Raw genomic sequence first — 14,266 nt, forward strand, 5'->3', positions numbered from 1 at the left:
CACAATTCTCTTTCAGAGTTTGACCTTTAAGAACAGTATTAATTTTGATGAAGCCTTCTTCTAGAAACACTGACTACTTCAAAGTAGCAAAGGAGCAAAACAAACTATTTTCTAGACTGCATCTAGCATTCTACTAGAATACTACATTTATTCATCAAGATCCTGATCAATAAAGCACTTGAGAGTACATGCTTAAATAATGAAATTCATTAATTGTTCTATTCTTTAAGCTAAGCGTAAGAGAAAGACTTTCTCTCATCCTCTCTGCATTCACAATAAACTTCCATTTTACTACAAAAATATTAACATCCATTTAAACAGCACTGGAAGCTGTCTTTAAGAAATTGAACCTAGATAAATCTACAGGCTTTTCTATGCATACCACTGAGTTTTGATTTTTTATGTTTTTTGCATGTTCAACTGCCTTCCTCATAAGAGAGCATGGTACACATCTTTTTCCTTCTTTCACTTTCCACACTGAATCTTTCCTGATGTCAATGAATGCTACCAAAGAAAAGCAGACAAAAACTGGCAATACACAAACATACTTGCAATCCACACTTACGTTAAAGCAGTTGACCTAGAGATCAAGAAAGTCATGTCATTAAATATCCTTTTGAATGTTATGAAAGGAATTTTCACTCACATTTTGCAAAAACGCAGAGAGCTTTCATTTTGAGATAAAAACTTCTAAATTTAAGTGTCTCCAAGCATGCTGTGTACTTAAGCTACACAAGTAGTGAAGAGGTAGTGAATATGTTCAATGGAGCCTAAAAAGGGATGTAGCTAAACCAGTCATTCTAAACCATAAATCTCGTTCAGTCACTCAAAATCTCTCTCTAGGTTCCTCTGAGTATATTTATTAGGTGAAGCTTAGATACCCAACCCAGCAATGAACACACAACCCCAAACTTAGAGTAAGACATCTCTATTTTTGCATTTATATCTCAAACTGAACCCCACCTCTACTGTTCACAGTAAGCCCACAGGGACTAGAAACTCTGGAGTTCCAGTATGACAAACCTCTAAACAAAGAGATTCCCATGTGTTGGCAAGTAATATTCAAACCCAAAGGCATTCATTTGTGCCAGATAACAACTTCAACTTTTATGAGGAGTCATATTTAAGCATTTCATAGAGGCACCTACTGTTAGTTTTACAATCGATACTGCAAGTCCAAGTGTAATCACAGTTTGGAATGTGAATGGGCATACAGCTCTGTCCAAGAATGTGTGCCAATGCAGAATCTTAGTCTGCTTTCACTGAGAATTTGGGAACCCTGCCTCTTAATAGGAAACTACAAAATAAATAGGCATAACTAACAAACTAGACTTAGATGATGAACAAGAGACTATCAAATGTATATACACATCATTATAATTCCACAAATACCATTTGGCTTCTTTCTATTCTAGGAGAAAACCTGAGAGTGAGATTCGTATAGAAATGTGAATACATGAGTGTATTTTAAAGTCACACTGAAAAACTGAATTATTGCTTAAGAAACTTGTTTTTTCTCCACTGTGCACATAATATTTAGGCACGTTGAAGACGTTACATAAAGTTTTATATATATACATATATATATATATATATATATATATATACACACACATATACATACACAGTTAAAGATAAAGCAGTGTGATTTTTTTTTTCACTAACACTCTTACCCTCTTTTCTTTGCGTTTTCTACTATGCCAGATTACAGTTACCACAAAATAAACAATAAGAGGTCACTGACTTCAGTGCTGTAACACTGAAATATAATTGCCTGCCACAATAAATTCCTAATGAGCACAACTCTTGACAGTGGAAGGTTGCCCTGGCAACCAAGTTATCTCAGAAGGTACCTATCCATGTGGTAGGTGATGACAGTCCATTGCCTGACAAAGATTCGAAGCGTATAAAAACTTTTCAATTGCTCAAGTGGAATGAAAGCTTTATGTACCAGGAGTGCATTGACACAAGAGAAAATACTGACTTGCTGAATACAAAATGATCAAGAAACTTCCAAAGAAATGCAGAGATAGAATAAGGACATTATGTTAAAACAGGAACATGTTTAGATTGACAGTCTTGAAATAAAAAGTTCTCTCACTTATTCACAACTTCCCATGGTTTCAAATAACCAGATTTGATTTAAATCACACTTTTGCATTTACTTTTAAAGAGAACAACATGAAAAGGTGCTCTTGAATTATAATGGAAGTGGGTGAGACCAAGACTGGGCTCAGTATACAGTAGGATGGTGGATTCCATCTCTCAGGTAGGAAGCTAAAAAAAATTCCCAAGAGAAAACTGAGCTGGGAAAATCAACGGGAATGGCATGACCTGAGTACAGGCTCCAGAGGACGCTAATGCTTTTTAATCTAGGAGCTGGTTTCTCTTATGGTATATGGCACGTGGACAAGAAGAGTTACTATCAAGCCATATAGTAATTTTAACTTTATTTCCTAAGAAAATTAAACTTTCATGTTCATATTTCACATCTGGCAGGAAAGGTTATATCCCACTATGTCTGTCTCCTCTACTCCACAACATTTAACCTACTGGACAGTTTTAGCCAAATAGACAAATGCCTACAAATCTGAAAGACGTGATCCTAACCATGTGTTAGCAATTGGATATTAAATATTCAGATGTCCAGACAGTTCTAACAAGGTCACTAGCAAGATTCTAAAATTAAGTCATTGTCAGACAAGAGAGAAAGGGTTCCTGAAATAAAAGGACAAAATTAACAGAATAGGATCTGTGTTGTTCACTAAAATACTAAGTGGTCTTGAAAAGGATCTGTTTGGTAGAGATGCAAAATTATTCAGGGTAGCTTTCACTGGCAAAAAATAATCTTGGCTTAAAAAAATTAGAGAAAGCTGTTGTGTCACTGAATAATAAAATGGCAAACAAAATTAGGTCGCAATTTACACACAGAGGTAAAAACACTGCAAAGCATAAACATCTGATGTCATCCTTTACATTAACCACAAAGACTGTCAAGCTGGACTAACTACAAATGTGAAAGTACTTTCAACAGGAGAAAAGGCATAGGAAGTTATAAATACAGAAAAAAAACCAGAAAACAATCTCATTTATGAATCTATGGAGTGCTCATCTCTTGAAGAAGTCTCCATTTAATACATAACAAGCACAAAAAGGGCATGAAATGGCTTCTGTAAGTACAGATACTTTCAGCTTGGAAAAGGAACAACTGCATACAGAGACAGAAAACAGTTTTGAGACAGTTGATGGGGAAAAAGGGAATAAAGAATTATTTGACACAAGGACTCACAATCCAAGAAATAAGTGGAAGTGAATTCAAAACAATCTTTTGTTAAGCCAAACAAGGAAAGATTCTTTTTACACTGCATAAAGAAATTGCAAAAAAATCACTGCCATGGGATATTTTAAATGGTATAATGTAAAACAATTAGAAACATATTTACTAATATTCAATGAGTATTAAAAAAAGTGTAACAGGTAGATATACAATGAATCTTGCAAGTAGTAAAAGACAGGAGGGTATACACCTTCCCCATTTTTCAACTCTCATTGTAAATGTTTGTTCTTGTCCACTTAACCTAAACTGATTCAAGGATCTTTATGGTCCAAACCATGCTTTGAATTAAGAAAAAAAAAAAGGAGACCAGACCACTGGAACAGGGAGAGTTCTTATGCTCTCAGTATTCCTGGCCATGAAAAATTAAATCTGCTTTCAGTAGATGTATTTTGAGTCTCTTGTCTCAGGTGGCTTAAGCTTTGATTGAGAACAGAGTAGTAATAATGTCTTTCTTTTATAGATTCTACACTGATTTTACAGATTCTACAGAGAGAAATGCACTCCAGTGTCAACATTGATTGATTTTTTTAAGGCAACTACTGGAAAAAAGACTTAAACCATTCTCAAGTTTAGGAAATGAAAATCTCTGATTAAGACTATGTAAAATAATAGAAATATAGGAAAAAACTATAATGTCATTTTTGAGCACTTCTTAAATTTCAATGACTTATGATCAGACAAAAATCATTATTATGTATAACATTTCCCCCCCATCTTTATTTTCTTTTCTTTTTTTTTTTGGTTTTGGGTTTGGTTTGGTTTGTTTTGCTTGGGGTCGGGGAAGGTGGAGCAAGAGGTAGTGGCGTTACAATTTCCGTAACCAAACTTTTATTTTAATAATTCCCTGGAGTTAGTAATTTACTTTTCCATTTGGATAAAGAGAAACCCTCTTTATTTTGTTTCTCCAGCTTTTCATGAGCTTCAATAAGATTTCTGGGTTCTCTGCACTTCGGGAAAATCATACCAATTTATTAAAATATAACATTAGATGCCTACTTTTAAATTAAATCCCCTTGATCATGAGCTAGTCCTCATGGCTAGGCATCACGAATGAAGATTTGGGAAGGGCTCTCCCCACGTGGGTGTGCCCTTCAAGCCTGCAGCAGTGGATTTTTAGGTGAGGCACAGCATGCACAGAACTGGCTCCACCCTTTAACTCCTGAGGTTCATCTACCACGGCCAAGCGAGCTTGGACAGTGACGGTGAAGTCCTCAGGACCAGAACCTACAGCCCCTGGTACTGCCAGGAAGTCTCCCATCCAAGTACTAACCGGGGCTGACCCTGCTGAGCTTCTGAGATCTGACAGGATCAGATGTCAGAATGGCTACATAAATGATACCAACAAATAAAGGAAAAACAAATACATCTGTTATCCTATTGGTCCAACATGAGATACATGACAACAAAAATGAACACTAAGTCAAAAAAAGCAAAAATTCACTTCAGCCCTCCTAGAAGAACAAAAGTATTTAAATGGCTGGTCAATTACTTAACAAGCAACTTCTATTTTAAAAGAATTTACAAGGTATTTGCCATATTTATCTTAAACAAAGAAAAAAAAGGGAAAAAAAGAAAGAAAAGCCTGAATCAAGTAAAAAAGTGGGATAATTCACTCTCATTAAATGCAATTCAGGTTAAAGAATAAAGCAAACTAAATATTTATGGTTAAGCAGCTGTCCCTACATATCCTTTGTAAGTAAGTAAGATGCATGATGTCTTTATTTTTTCTACTTCATACAGTTCTGCAGCAGAAGACAGTGATGTATCTTATTAGATTTCATAGACACGGGAACCTTTCCAAATTTCTCTCCTCCTCAATTCTAAATAGCTTAGGTACAGGTATTTTGGATTATATGTTCAGTGATTTACTTCACAGAGCCTAAAAAATGACTGATGAATCCTAAACTAGACAGAATATGACACTAGCCCGAGTACTTTTGCTACTGTACATTCCAAGACAAAGGTGGACATCATTTAAGTGTCCAATTTTATTCTCAATGAAGTTAATGGAAGAACAGCAACAAATTTTGAGAGATAGAATGCAGTTCTAACACCTCCATCCAGCAGCAGTTACCTGTCACATTAGGAAATATACATCAGCAGACTATCTAAGTGTGCAGTTATTCCCTGAAAATGCCCTGTTGCAGTTCATGAGAAACTGGGGCCTGCTGCGAGAATGACCAATCTAGAATTTAATCTGGAAACAGCACAATATTGATCTTTCCATTGCAAACACAGGAAAACAGGCAGCTTAGCAAGACAAGGCCTGGTTTCAGCTTCGATGGAGAGTGGGAAAGACAAAAGAGAGAAAATTTTTATTTTCTGTGAAACCATCAGCAGCAGGACCCTTTCTTTCAAGGGGGGCCACTCTTCTGTAATGATTGGACTTCCGGAGGAAACAAGGGAGCCAGAAGGCACTCCCAGTGCAGACATGAAAAGATCTGACAGTTCCACCTGCCTTTTCATTCCTTCCACGTGAAGGAATCTGTAACACCTATCCTCTAACCCTCCTCTGGCACTGCTCCTATGCCAATCCCAAAACATGTCATGCACTGGGACTAGAGATGACTGGAAACAGTGCCTTGGAAAATGCTCCATCTCTTCCCAAGAGCCACAAGGCAGGCAGAGTCTGAGCAAAAGCCCTGATATCAACAATGCAGGGACGCCTGCAGTCCCTGATGTTACACTGCCACACAATTAGTTCACCTCTCCGGACTTACACAGCAGTTAAAGGTATTTCTGTTTACAGTGGCTGAAGAACATCAGGGGGTAAAGGTCAGTACATGCACATACTGAGCAGGCACTGAAACAGCAGATGGCAAAAGTGTTTAAATCTAAGGAGAACCGCCACATTTCCTTACTTTACTGCTTTAGGATACATGAGGTAGCAAAAGTAAGCCTGATAACAGGACCATCAGCCTCTGAGTACAGTAACAAAAGCAGTTAAGCATCTATCCAGGCCCTTACAATTATTGTCCCTCCCATCTGTATCTGGAAAGCTCTTTTTTTTTTAAAAAAAAAGATCCCCTAATAGATTCCTTGCCTTTACTCATTTTACATCTCTCTTTCAAATCCAAAAACACAGGTCCATCCATAGCTGTACACTCTGAAGACCTCTTTAAAATATATCTCCAAATGACCTTTTTGGCCTATAGCAGCCTTTAGAGCTAAAAACACAAGTCAGATGATATAACCAACTGAATAAATTCCACCTCTAAAGTGTTTTCATTTGGAAAGCAGCACTGCTGATACAGTTGTAAATTATTAAATTAGAAATCACATGCAAGGGAATAGCTTAATGACAAGTTATCTGTGTAAAAATCTATAATGTTATTGCTTAACACTTTAGCAAAAATTTTGCACAAACTTTACTGGCTCTTGTAGGTTCACTGCATTTATTATCTGTATTTTCACAGTGATAAGATCCATATTACAGATTAACAATAAGTTTAATATAAGCACAACTGAAATGTAATTAGCAACTTGAGAAATTGTTTGAGGTTGTTCAGAAAAGGGGTTGGTCACAGAGGTGTCCACATTAAGATATCCTTACTGGTTTTAAATACACTATTAGACAAGAAATGTATACACTACAGACCACTAAATAATGAAACCTAGAAAACAGCACAGATCTGCTGCACTTGCTGAGTCAAAATACAGAATTATTTCTTAAGATTGTTTAATACAGAAAAACAGTCCCACTCTAGGTATAAGAATTCCATTTAGATATTTAGGTACAAGAAGCCTTAAATTGAAAGATACACTTGGAAATCCTATGTAAATACTTAAGTATTAAGCTTTTAAATACTATAAAGAACTACTGTAATATAGCAGAATTTGTTAAAAATCAGAATTAAATAATCAGAAACACACGTTAGTGATGAAGAACCCATTGAAGTGTACCTTGAGAGGTGCGTATGGACTAGCAATGACAAGGCGTTCCCTTCAGCGTGGCAACAGTTTGAGAAATTAACTACTGTCTTGGTTTGCAAATGACATTTCTCAACATTATCATAAAATCATAGCTCACAGATGAGCTCAAAATGAAGCTTTGGCAAAAACATTTAACTTTTGGGCACATATGGGTTGTTAGCTGGATTAAGGAAGTGCTCTTATATAATTTTAACACATAGATCAAGCTAGTGATCAAGTACCAAGTGCAGTGTTAGAGTGAGCATAGTAAAAAACCTTCAGGACTCATAAATGGTGCAGCAATAGCAAGAAAAATTATTCAAAAGGAGATAAATTAGCTACAGTGAAACATTTAAATAGCTCAATCTTTCAGCTTATCAAATGAGTCTTACAAAGAGTAAGTATTTTCCAGTGGAATAAAATACCAGGTAATAACAAATATTACAATGAATAACAGATATTATAATGAGACAAAAGAGGCAAAAGGACTGCAGATGGAAGCAAAAGCCCAATTCAGAAATTTGTTGAAGACTCACAACAAAATAAACCCTGCAAGGATACCACCTCTTAGGACAATTAACTGTAGAAGTGATAGATTACTCACTTAGCATGTTCTTATCAGATTTGGATACCATCAGACTTCACTGAAACAACTTACTGGACTCATTAAATGAATAGCAAGCAATTCTCCACCCTCTACTGGAGGTCTGAATAGATAGTCTAAATAGACATTCTGGCACTAAAGTGCATGAAACTAACTGAAGATTGCTACCAACAAGCAGATATAAAGACACTGATGTTCAAAGACGTTACGTCTCTTCATGAGAAATAAACTATGAGTTAGTCTGTTTACTAACAAATTCATTTGAAAATTCTTAAGGAAGTTAAAATCCTTCTACTTTTTCTTGTTCCGTTTTAGGGGGGTTTTCCCATTAAGTTCAACAACAAAGTTGGTAGATAAGGATATATAGTTTAAATACATGGTCAAAAATTGCAATCAGAAGCTACTGGAACATCAAGTAACAGAAGTAAGAATGAGTAAATATTCTTTCTACAATATAAATTCTTTCTCTTGGTAGTCAGAAAAGAAAGCATTGAGGAAAATTAATTACTGCAAACAGAGATCAGTAACATAAGAGTTTTGTCTGGACAAACAATAAGACAGAAGATATGTCAATGGGATGAATGCTGAAAACTGAAGACTGAAAGCTAGGATTGGACTGAGCATTAAACACATGGGTGATAAGAAGTCTGCAACTCAGAATCGATGGAGTGCATTGATTAAGCATAATCCAATGTTCTGCTTCTCTGAAGAGACAGAAGGGAATACCGACATTAACTTTAAACCAAGGTTCATTTTAGTACTATAAACTAGCATGACATCAAGTGTTTGGTTTTGAAGGGCAGGAAAACTGAGGACATTAAATGTTTCTAAGTAGCAGTGATCATTGAAGGCTTTTTCTCATATTATGATGATTGCCAGATGACACTAAAACAAAAGGTTTAAGAAAAGACACTCACAAAGATACTGGCATGTCCAAAACAAACTACCAGAGTTACAGAGGTTTAAAAAAGTACTTACTTGGTACGTGTCCCACAACCTGATGGTACACCGTAAAGGGACTTCTCTCATCAGCAAGTTATTCATCCAACGGAAAGCAAATTGCAAGTATTTCACCTCATGTTGATCCAAGTGCCTATGAACTTGTTCTGAAGATAAAATAAACAGGTATTTTACTGCAACTTTTCTGAAGTCTTAAGTATCAAATGCACTGTCTAAGACAATAAAATACTCCTCCAACCTCAAGGAAATAAAATGTGGTGGTGCATGCAAGTTCTTACAACTGAACGAAAACACCTAAAATATAAACTAGTTAAACATTACACTGGACTGATTTTTCTGCCTACAGATGCTTAAACAACTGATCTGAGTCACACTACCTTAAGAAAACATTAAAATCAGAGCTTACAATATACCACAAAAATATACAAAGTTATAATGTGAAATGATTACATGCATATATCCTCATTAATTTCTTAGGCTATAAATTATTTGAGGGAAGATTACAAGAAACAACGTTTCCAAATAACATAATGGCCTCCAAAAATAAAGTGTTGGTAATAAAAAGAAGACAATATTAAATTAAGAAGGCAAAGAAATATAATGAAAGAATATGCAAAGGTCGCATTCAATTGAGATAAAACAAAAATAAAACTGAGATTAATGTGTAGGAAATACAGTGAGAAAACTTAACCAATTTGCAGCTTAAATAATTTCTTGGTATAACAAATAAATGCAAATAAAGCCAGTACAAATCAATGGTTTCTAAACCAGTACCCATACACAATGTGTTTATTGTAGCACGTTTACTATTTGAAAGCTGTGATAAAGTGATAGTTTTGATCCAGGCCTTCCTTAGTAACCAGTTGTAACTAAGGAAATGCCCATTTCCCAGGTATTCCACATTAGGTTTTTTACTTAACAAGGGAGTACGGATAAGAGAGAGAGTGGAAGTTTCTTCCTTCTTCTTCCCTCGAGGTTTGGGAGCAGTTGTTCTCTGTGTTGGTCTCACTTAGCAGAGCCTGAGGCCTGTTTCAGGGGCTGCCATTATCTGCCACCTGGGAGATCTCAATATGTATAACGCACTGGGGTATTTCTCCATGGCACATGTCGGCCTCCATCTATCTGTGGCAAAGACTCTTCAGCAGACCTAGTATCTATGTTCCTAAAGTCATACTTTTCCATAATATAAATATAGGCAAATACATAAAACTGAAGAAACATGTTAAAAATATATGTTACTGCTCCTAGAAACTTTTTTTAGTCATAGCTATATATAAAGATATGTGAAACTTTAAATTATTAATTTCATTTTTATGTACAACATTAACCAGCTAATTAGATACTTCTACACAAGAGACTGAACTTCTACTATGGGATGTGAAATGGTAGAGAATGACCATGAAGGGGTAATGATCTTGTGCTCTTGTAAGTCATCTTATCAATTCCCTCTCCTTTTCTGTCATTATGTGTACAGGAAAAGTACTACAGCTTTACCACTGTATATTGTGCCTACATATTGTCAATATTTCAAAAATTAAATGAGAACTTTGTGATGGATTTCCCCCTACCCATAATAGCCTCAGACTCCCAGTCTCAAGCTCTTGTAACTAGTCTCCCTTTCTCTATAAACCTAGTATCCTTCCATCACCTTTACATCCCTCTTTCCCAGTATTTCTGCAAAAGTCATCATCAGCATGAAAACATGCAGGTGGCAGAGAGTCAACACCCTACTCTCAGCTCTCACTCTGCAAATGCAATGAGCATCAAGCCAGCACTCCAAACATAACAGCAAATATGGGGCTTGCTCTGCAGCCCTTCCTCAGCAGCAATCTGGGTCACACTTCTTTTATTTGTTTTTTGTTTGTTGTTTTTGTTAGTTTGTTTTATTTGTTTTAAATAAGCAACAAATGAGTTTTATAAAAGGCATGAATTTCTGCACAGTAGTGGTAAGTTTCTCCTTTTGGAAAATGCTGATTAAGCAAGTACTCAAGCTTGAAAACTTACTGGAAGGAGAAGACAAATGTGATAACCACATATGTTCTGCAACCTTAGAGAAATATGTTTAATAATTAAACAAGGCAGTTTATATGTAAAAGTCCACATTTTGAAGACAGTGTAAGCTTCAGAAGCCTCTGTATTTTCATCTTCCACACAAAGGCTTGCAAGCCTTCAACTTCCAAACAGGTATAATAGACTAGTTCAGTTAGAAAGGACCTACAATGATTATCCCAGTCCAACTGTCTGACCACTTCAGGGCTGATCAAAAGTGAAAACATTTTCTTAAGAGCATTGTCCAAATGCCTCTTAAACACTGACAACCACATCTATAGGAAACCTGTTCTAGTATTCAACCACCCTCTCAGTAAAGAAGTGCTTCCTAATGTTGAGTCTGAACCTACTCTGCTGCAGCTTTGAAGGATTCCCACCCCCTCTCTCACTGGATGCCAAGGAGAAGAGCTCAGCACCTCTCCCACCACTTCCACTGCTCAGGAAGCTATGGAGAAAAAGAAGGTTGCCTCTCAGCCTCCCCTTCTCCAAGCTAGACAAGACCAGAGTCTTCAGCTGCTCCTCACAGAACATGCCTTCCAGCCTTATCAACAGATTGCTTGCCCTCCTCTGGATACATTCAAGAACTTTCATGTACTTCTTAAATCATGAGGCCCAGAACTGCACAGAGTGCTCAAGGCAAGGCTCCACCTGTACTAAATACAGTGGGATAATCAACTTTTTTGACCAGCTGGTGATGCTGTGTTTGATGCACCCCAGGACAGGGTTTGCCCTCTGGCTGCCAGGGCACACCACTGGCTCCTACTGAGCAGCCACCAGCCAGAACCCCAGATCCCTTTCTGCAGGGCTGTTTCTCCAGCCACTCCTCTCCTACTTTTATACTTGTGATCAGCGTTACTTCATCACAGGTGCAGAACTTGTCATTTGTTCTTGTTAAATTTTCAAATGTTAAATAAATCACTGATGATTGCCCAATGCTCCACTTTAACAAGATCCCTCTGCAAGGCATCTTCTCCCTCAAGACTCAACAGCACCTCCCAGTACAGTATCATCAGCAAACTCACTAATGGTGCATTCAACTCCTGCATCTGGATCACTGATAAAAATACTGAATATAGGTGGCCTTAGAATTGAACCTTGAAGGACACCACTGGTGAACAGTTGCCAAACAGATGCAGCCTCTGAGCCTTGTCCTCTGCCAGTTCCCCACCCAGTGCACCATTATTAGGTCACTAATTCAAGACAAATACTAAATTACTGCTGTGTGTCTGCCTTTGCTCAGGGCAAATTTATCTGCAAGTTAAACATACTGAAGTGAGATACTGTGTTGCATTTATTTTTTCAATGTCACATTTAGATACTTATATTGCAGACTACTATATTTAGATAACCCACTACATCAAGCAGGATGAAAAAAAAGTTTTATTTCTAAGTAAGTTACTAACTTACAAACATTTTTGTTCTTCACACAGCAGAAACAAATTTCATTTGGTTGCTTGCAGCCATTGAAAGTAAATAATGAAGAACAATAAATTGTGCAAGTTGTGATATTTCAGCTTCAGTTGTTAATGGGAATAATGAATTTCTTGAAAGTTGCTTTCTAATCTAAACAAGGTGAAAAATGGATTACTAAATTCTCAGCATTATACACAATTGATGCAAGACTAAAATAGAAGATGCATTGAGTAAAGCTAATTCTTCCTACTTTGTAAGTAATTGTGAGTAGAGGGTAATTTGCTGATAAAGGTAATTTCGATCAACATAATCTAAATCTTAATTTCCCATTTCAATGAAAATAAGTACAATTACTGTCAGCTTTAAGACTTCAAGTATTTTATAAAAACTACTTCTACTTAAGTTTCTGATGGAAAAATTATTTTACAATTTAAAAAATTATTTAATCAAAATTCAAAAGAAATAAGAATTATATTTAATAAGTTTCCCAATATTTTTGATAAATCTGTAGATAAAGTTTGGGTGAAGGAAGTCTTCTGATTAAAGAATATATTATACAGGTGCATTCCAAAGTAGCACACTGTCAAAAATAGGTAACTTGTAGATAAAAGCCATTTACAACTATTCATATTTTTAGTAAATAGACTTATTGGATACATTATTTTGAATTATCACATTTAGCCACCTTAAACAGATGCTTTTCATGTCCGAAGGTCTATACACACAAAATATTTATTCTTCATGTTCAGTGTCAACTTCTCATGCCGCTTTACTGATTTCAAAATTAAAATTGTATGTGACTACAGACTCACAAACCAAATGGTTAAGGACAGAAATAACCTGAACTAAAACATGATGACTGCTGGCCTGACTGGGGGATGCTGTTAGAATGAACTCCTAGGCAAGCTTACACATAAGCAAAGAGGAAATGCAAAATAATATAAAATTATGTACGAAGTGCCAAATTACAGTGGCACAACAGCGTGGTGCCCCCACATCCATCAGTACGCTTTATCACTTCAGAACATTAGCCTTTTGGTTTTCACCTTTATTCAAAGATTCCTATCAACCCTAGCAATGTTTTCTGATGCTTGACTTTGACCTATTTTTGAAATTTTAAATATTACTTAAAGTTAATTTTTCATATTTCATACCCTGAGCACTTAATTTTAACTCTATTTTATTAATACTGTATTCATATTTCATTGCAAATATAAAAAATACTATTTCCTAAAACTTATCTGAAATGCAGTTAGACTAAGAATCTCTGGTAAAGAGGCCTTTCAGTTCAAAGAACAGAAGAAGAGTATTTCTCAGGAAGAGCCACACAATTCTTAAAACATACACACAAGCTACAAGAGTAACTATTCTGTTACCAAGGCAAAATGAACAGCAAAAACATGAGTTAACCTTTGCCATAGAAGCTTATTGGCACTGCCATTTACACACACAACATATGAAAACATGCTACAGAAACACACTAGAACTCCTGTTCTCCATGGAATCAAACAATCACTTAGGCTGGAAAAGACCTGTTAGATCTTGACACTAAACCATTAATCTAACACTGCAAAGCCCACCACTAAACCACGCTCCTAATGGCCACAGTTATACATCTTTTAAATAACTCCAGGGATGGTGACTCACTTTCTTGGGCAGCCTGTCCCATGGCTTGATAATCATTCTGGTGAAGAAATTTTTCCTAATATCCAATTTAAACCTCTCCTGGCACAACTTCCTGTTGTCACGTGTTATTTGGGAGAACTGACTGACAACAACTCTCTTTCAGGTAATTTTAGGGAGTGATGACGTCTCCCCTGAGCCTCCTTTCCTACAGGCTCAACAACCCCAGCTTCCTCAGCCTCTCCTCATATGATCTGTGCTCCAGACCCTTTGCCAGCATCATTGTCCTTCCCTGGACATGCTCCAGCACCTCAATGTCTTTCTTGTCATGAGCGGCCCAGAACCGAACACAGGATTTGAGGTGCAGC

The 14,266-nt window shown here is 36.4% G+C and overlaps 1 protein-coding gene across 2 annotated transcripts in view; it reads right to left on the minus strand.

Annotated features, from left to right (window-relative positions):
* Nucleotides 1–14,266, minus strand: part of TBC1D22A (TBC1 domain family member 22A) — a 150,293-nt gene that overhangs the window by 63,883 nt on the left and 72,144 nt on the right. For both annotated transcript variants that reach the window (XM_071552574.1, XM_071552573.1), the window contains exon 11: nt 8,832–8,959. In XM_071552574.1, the coding sequence (XP_071408675.1) occupies nt 8,832–8,959 (128 nt within the window). The remainder of the gene's footprint in view (nt 1–8,831; nt 8,960–14,266) is intronic.

Source organism: Pithys albifrons, chromosome 3 (genome assembly GCF_047495875.1).
Source record: "Pithys albifrons albifrons isolate INPA30051 chromosome 3, PitAlb_v1, whole genome shotgun sequence".
In the NCBI taxonomy this organism is placed as follows: Eukaryota; Metazoa; Chordata; class Aves; order Passeriformes; family Thamnophilidae; genus Pithys; species Pithys albifrons.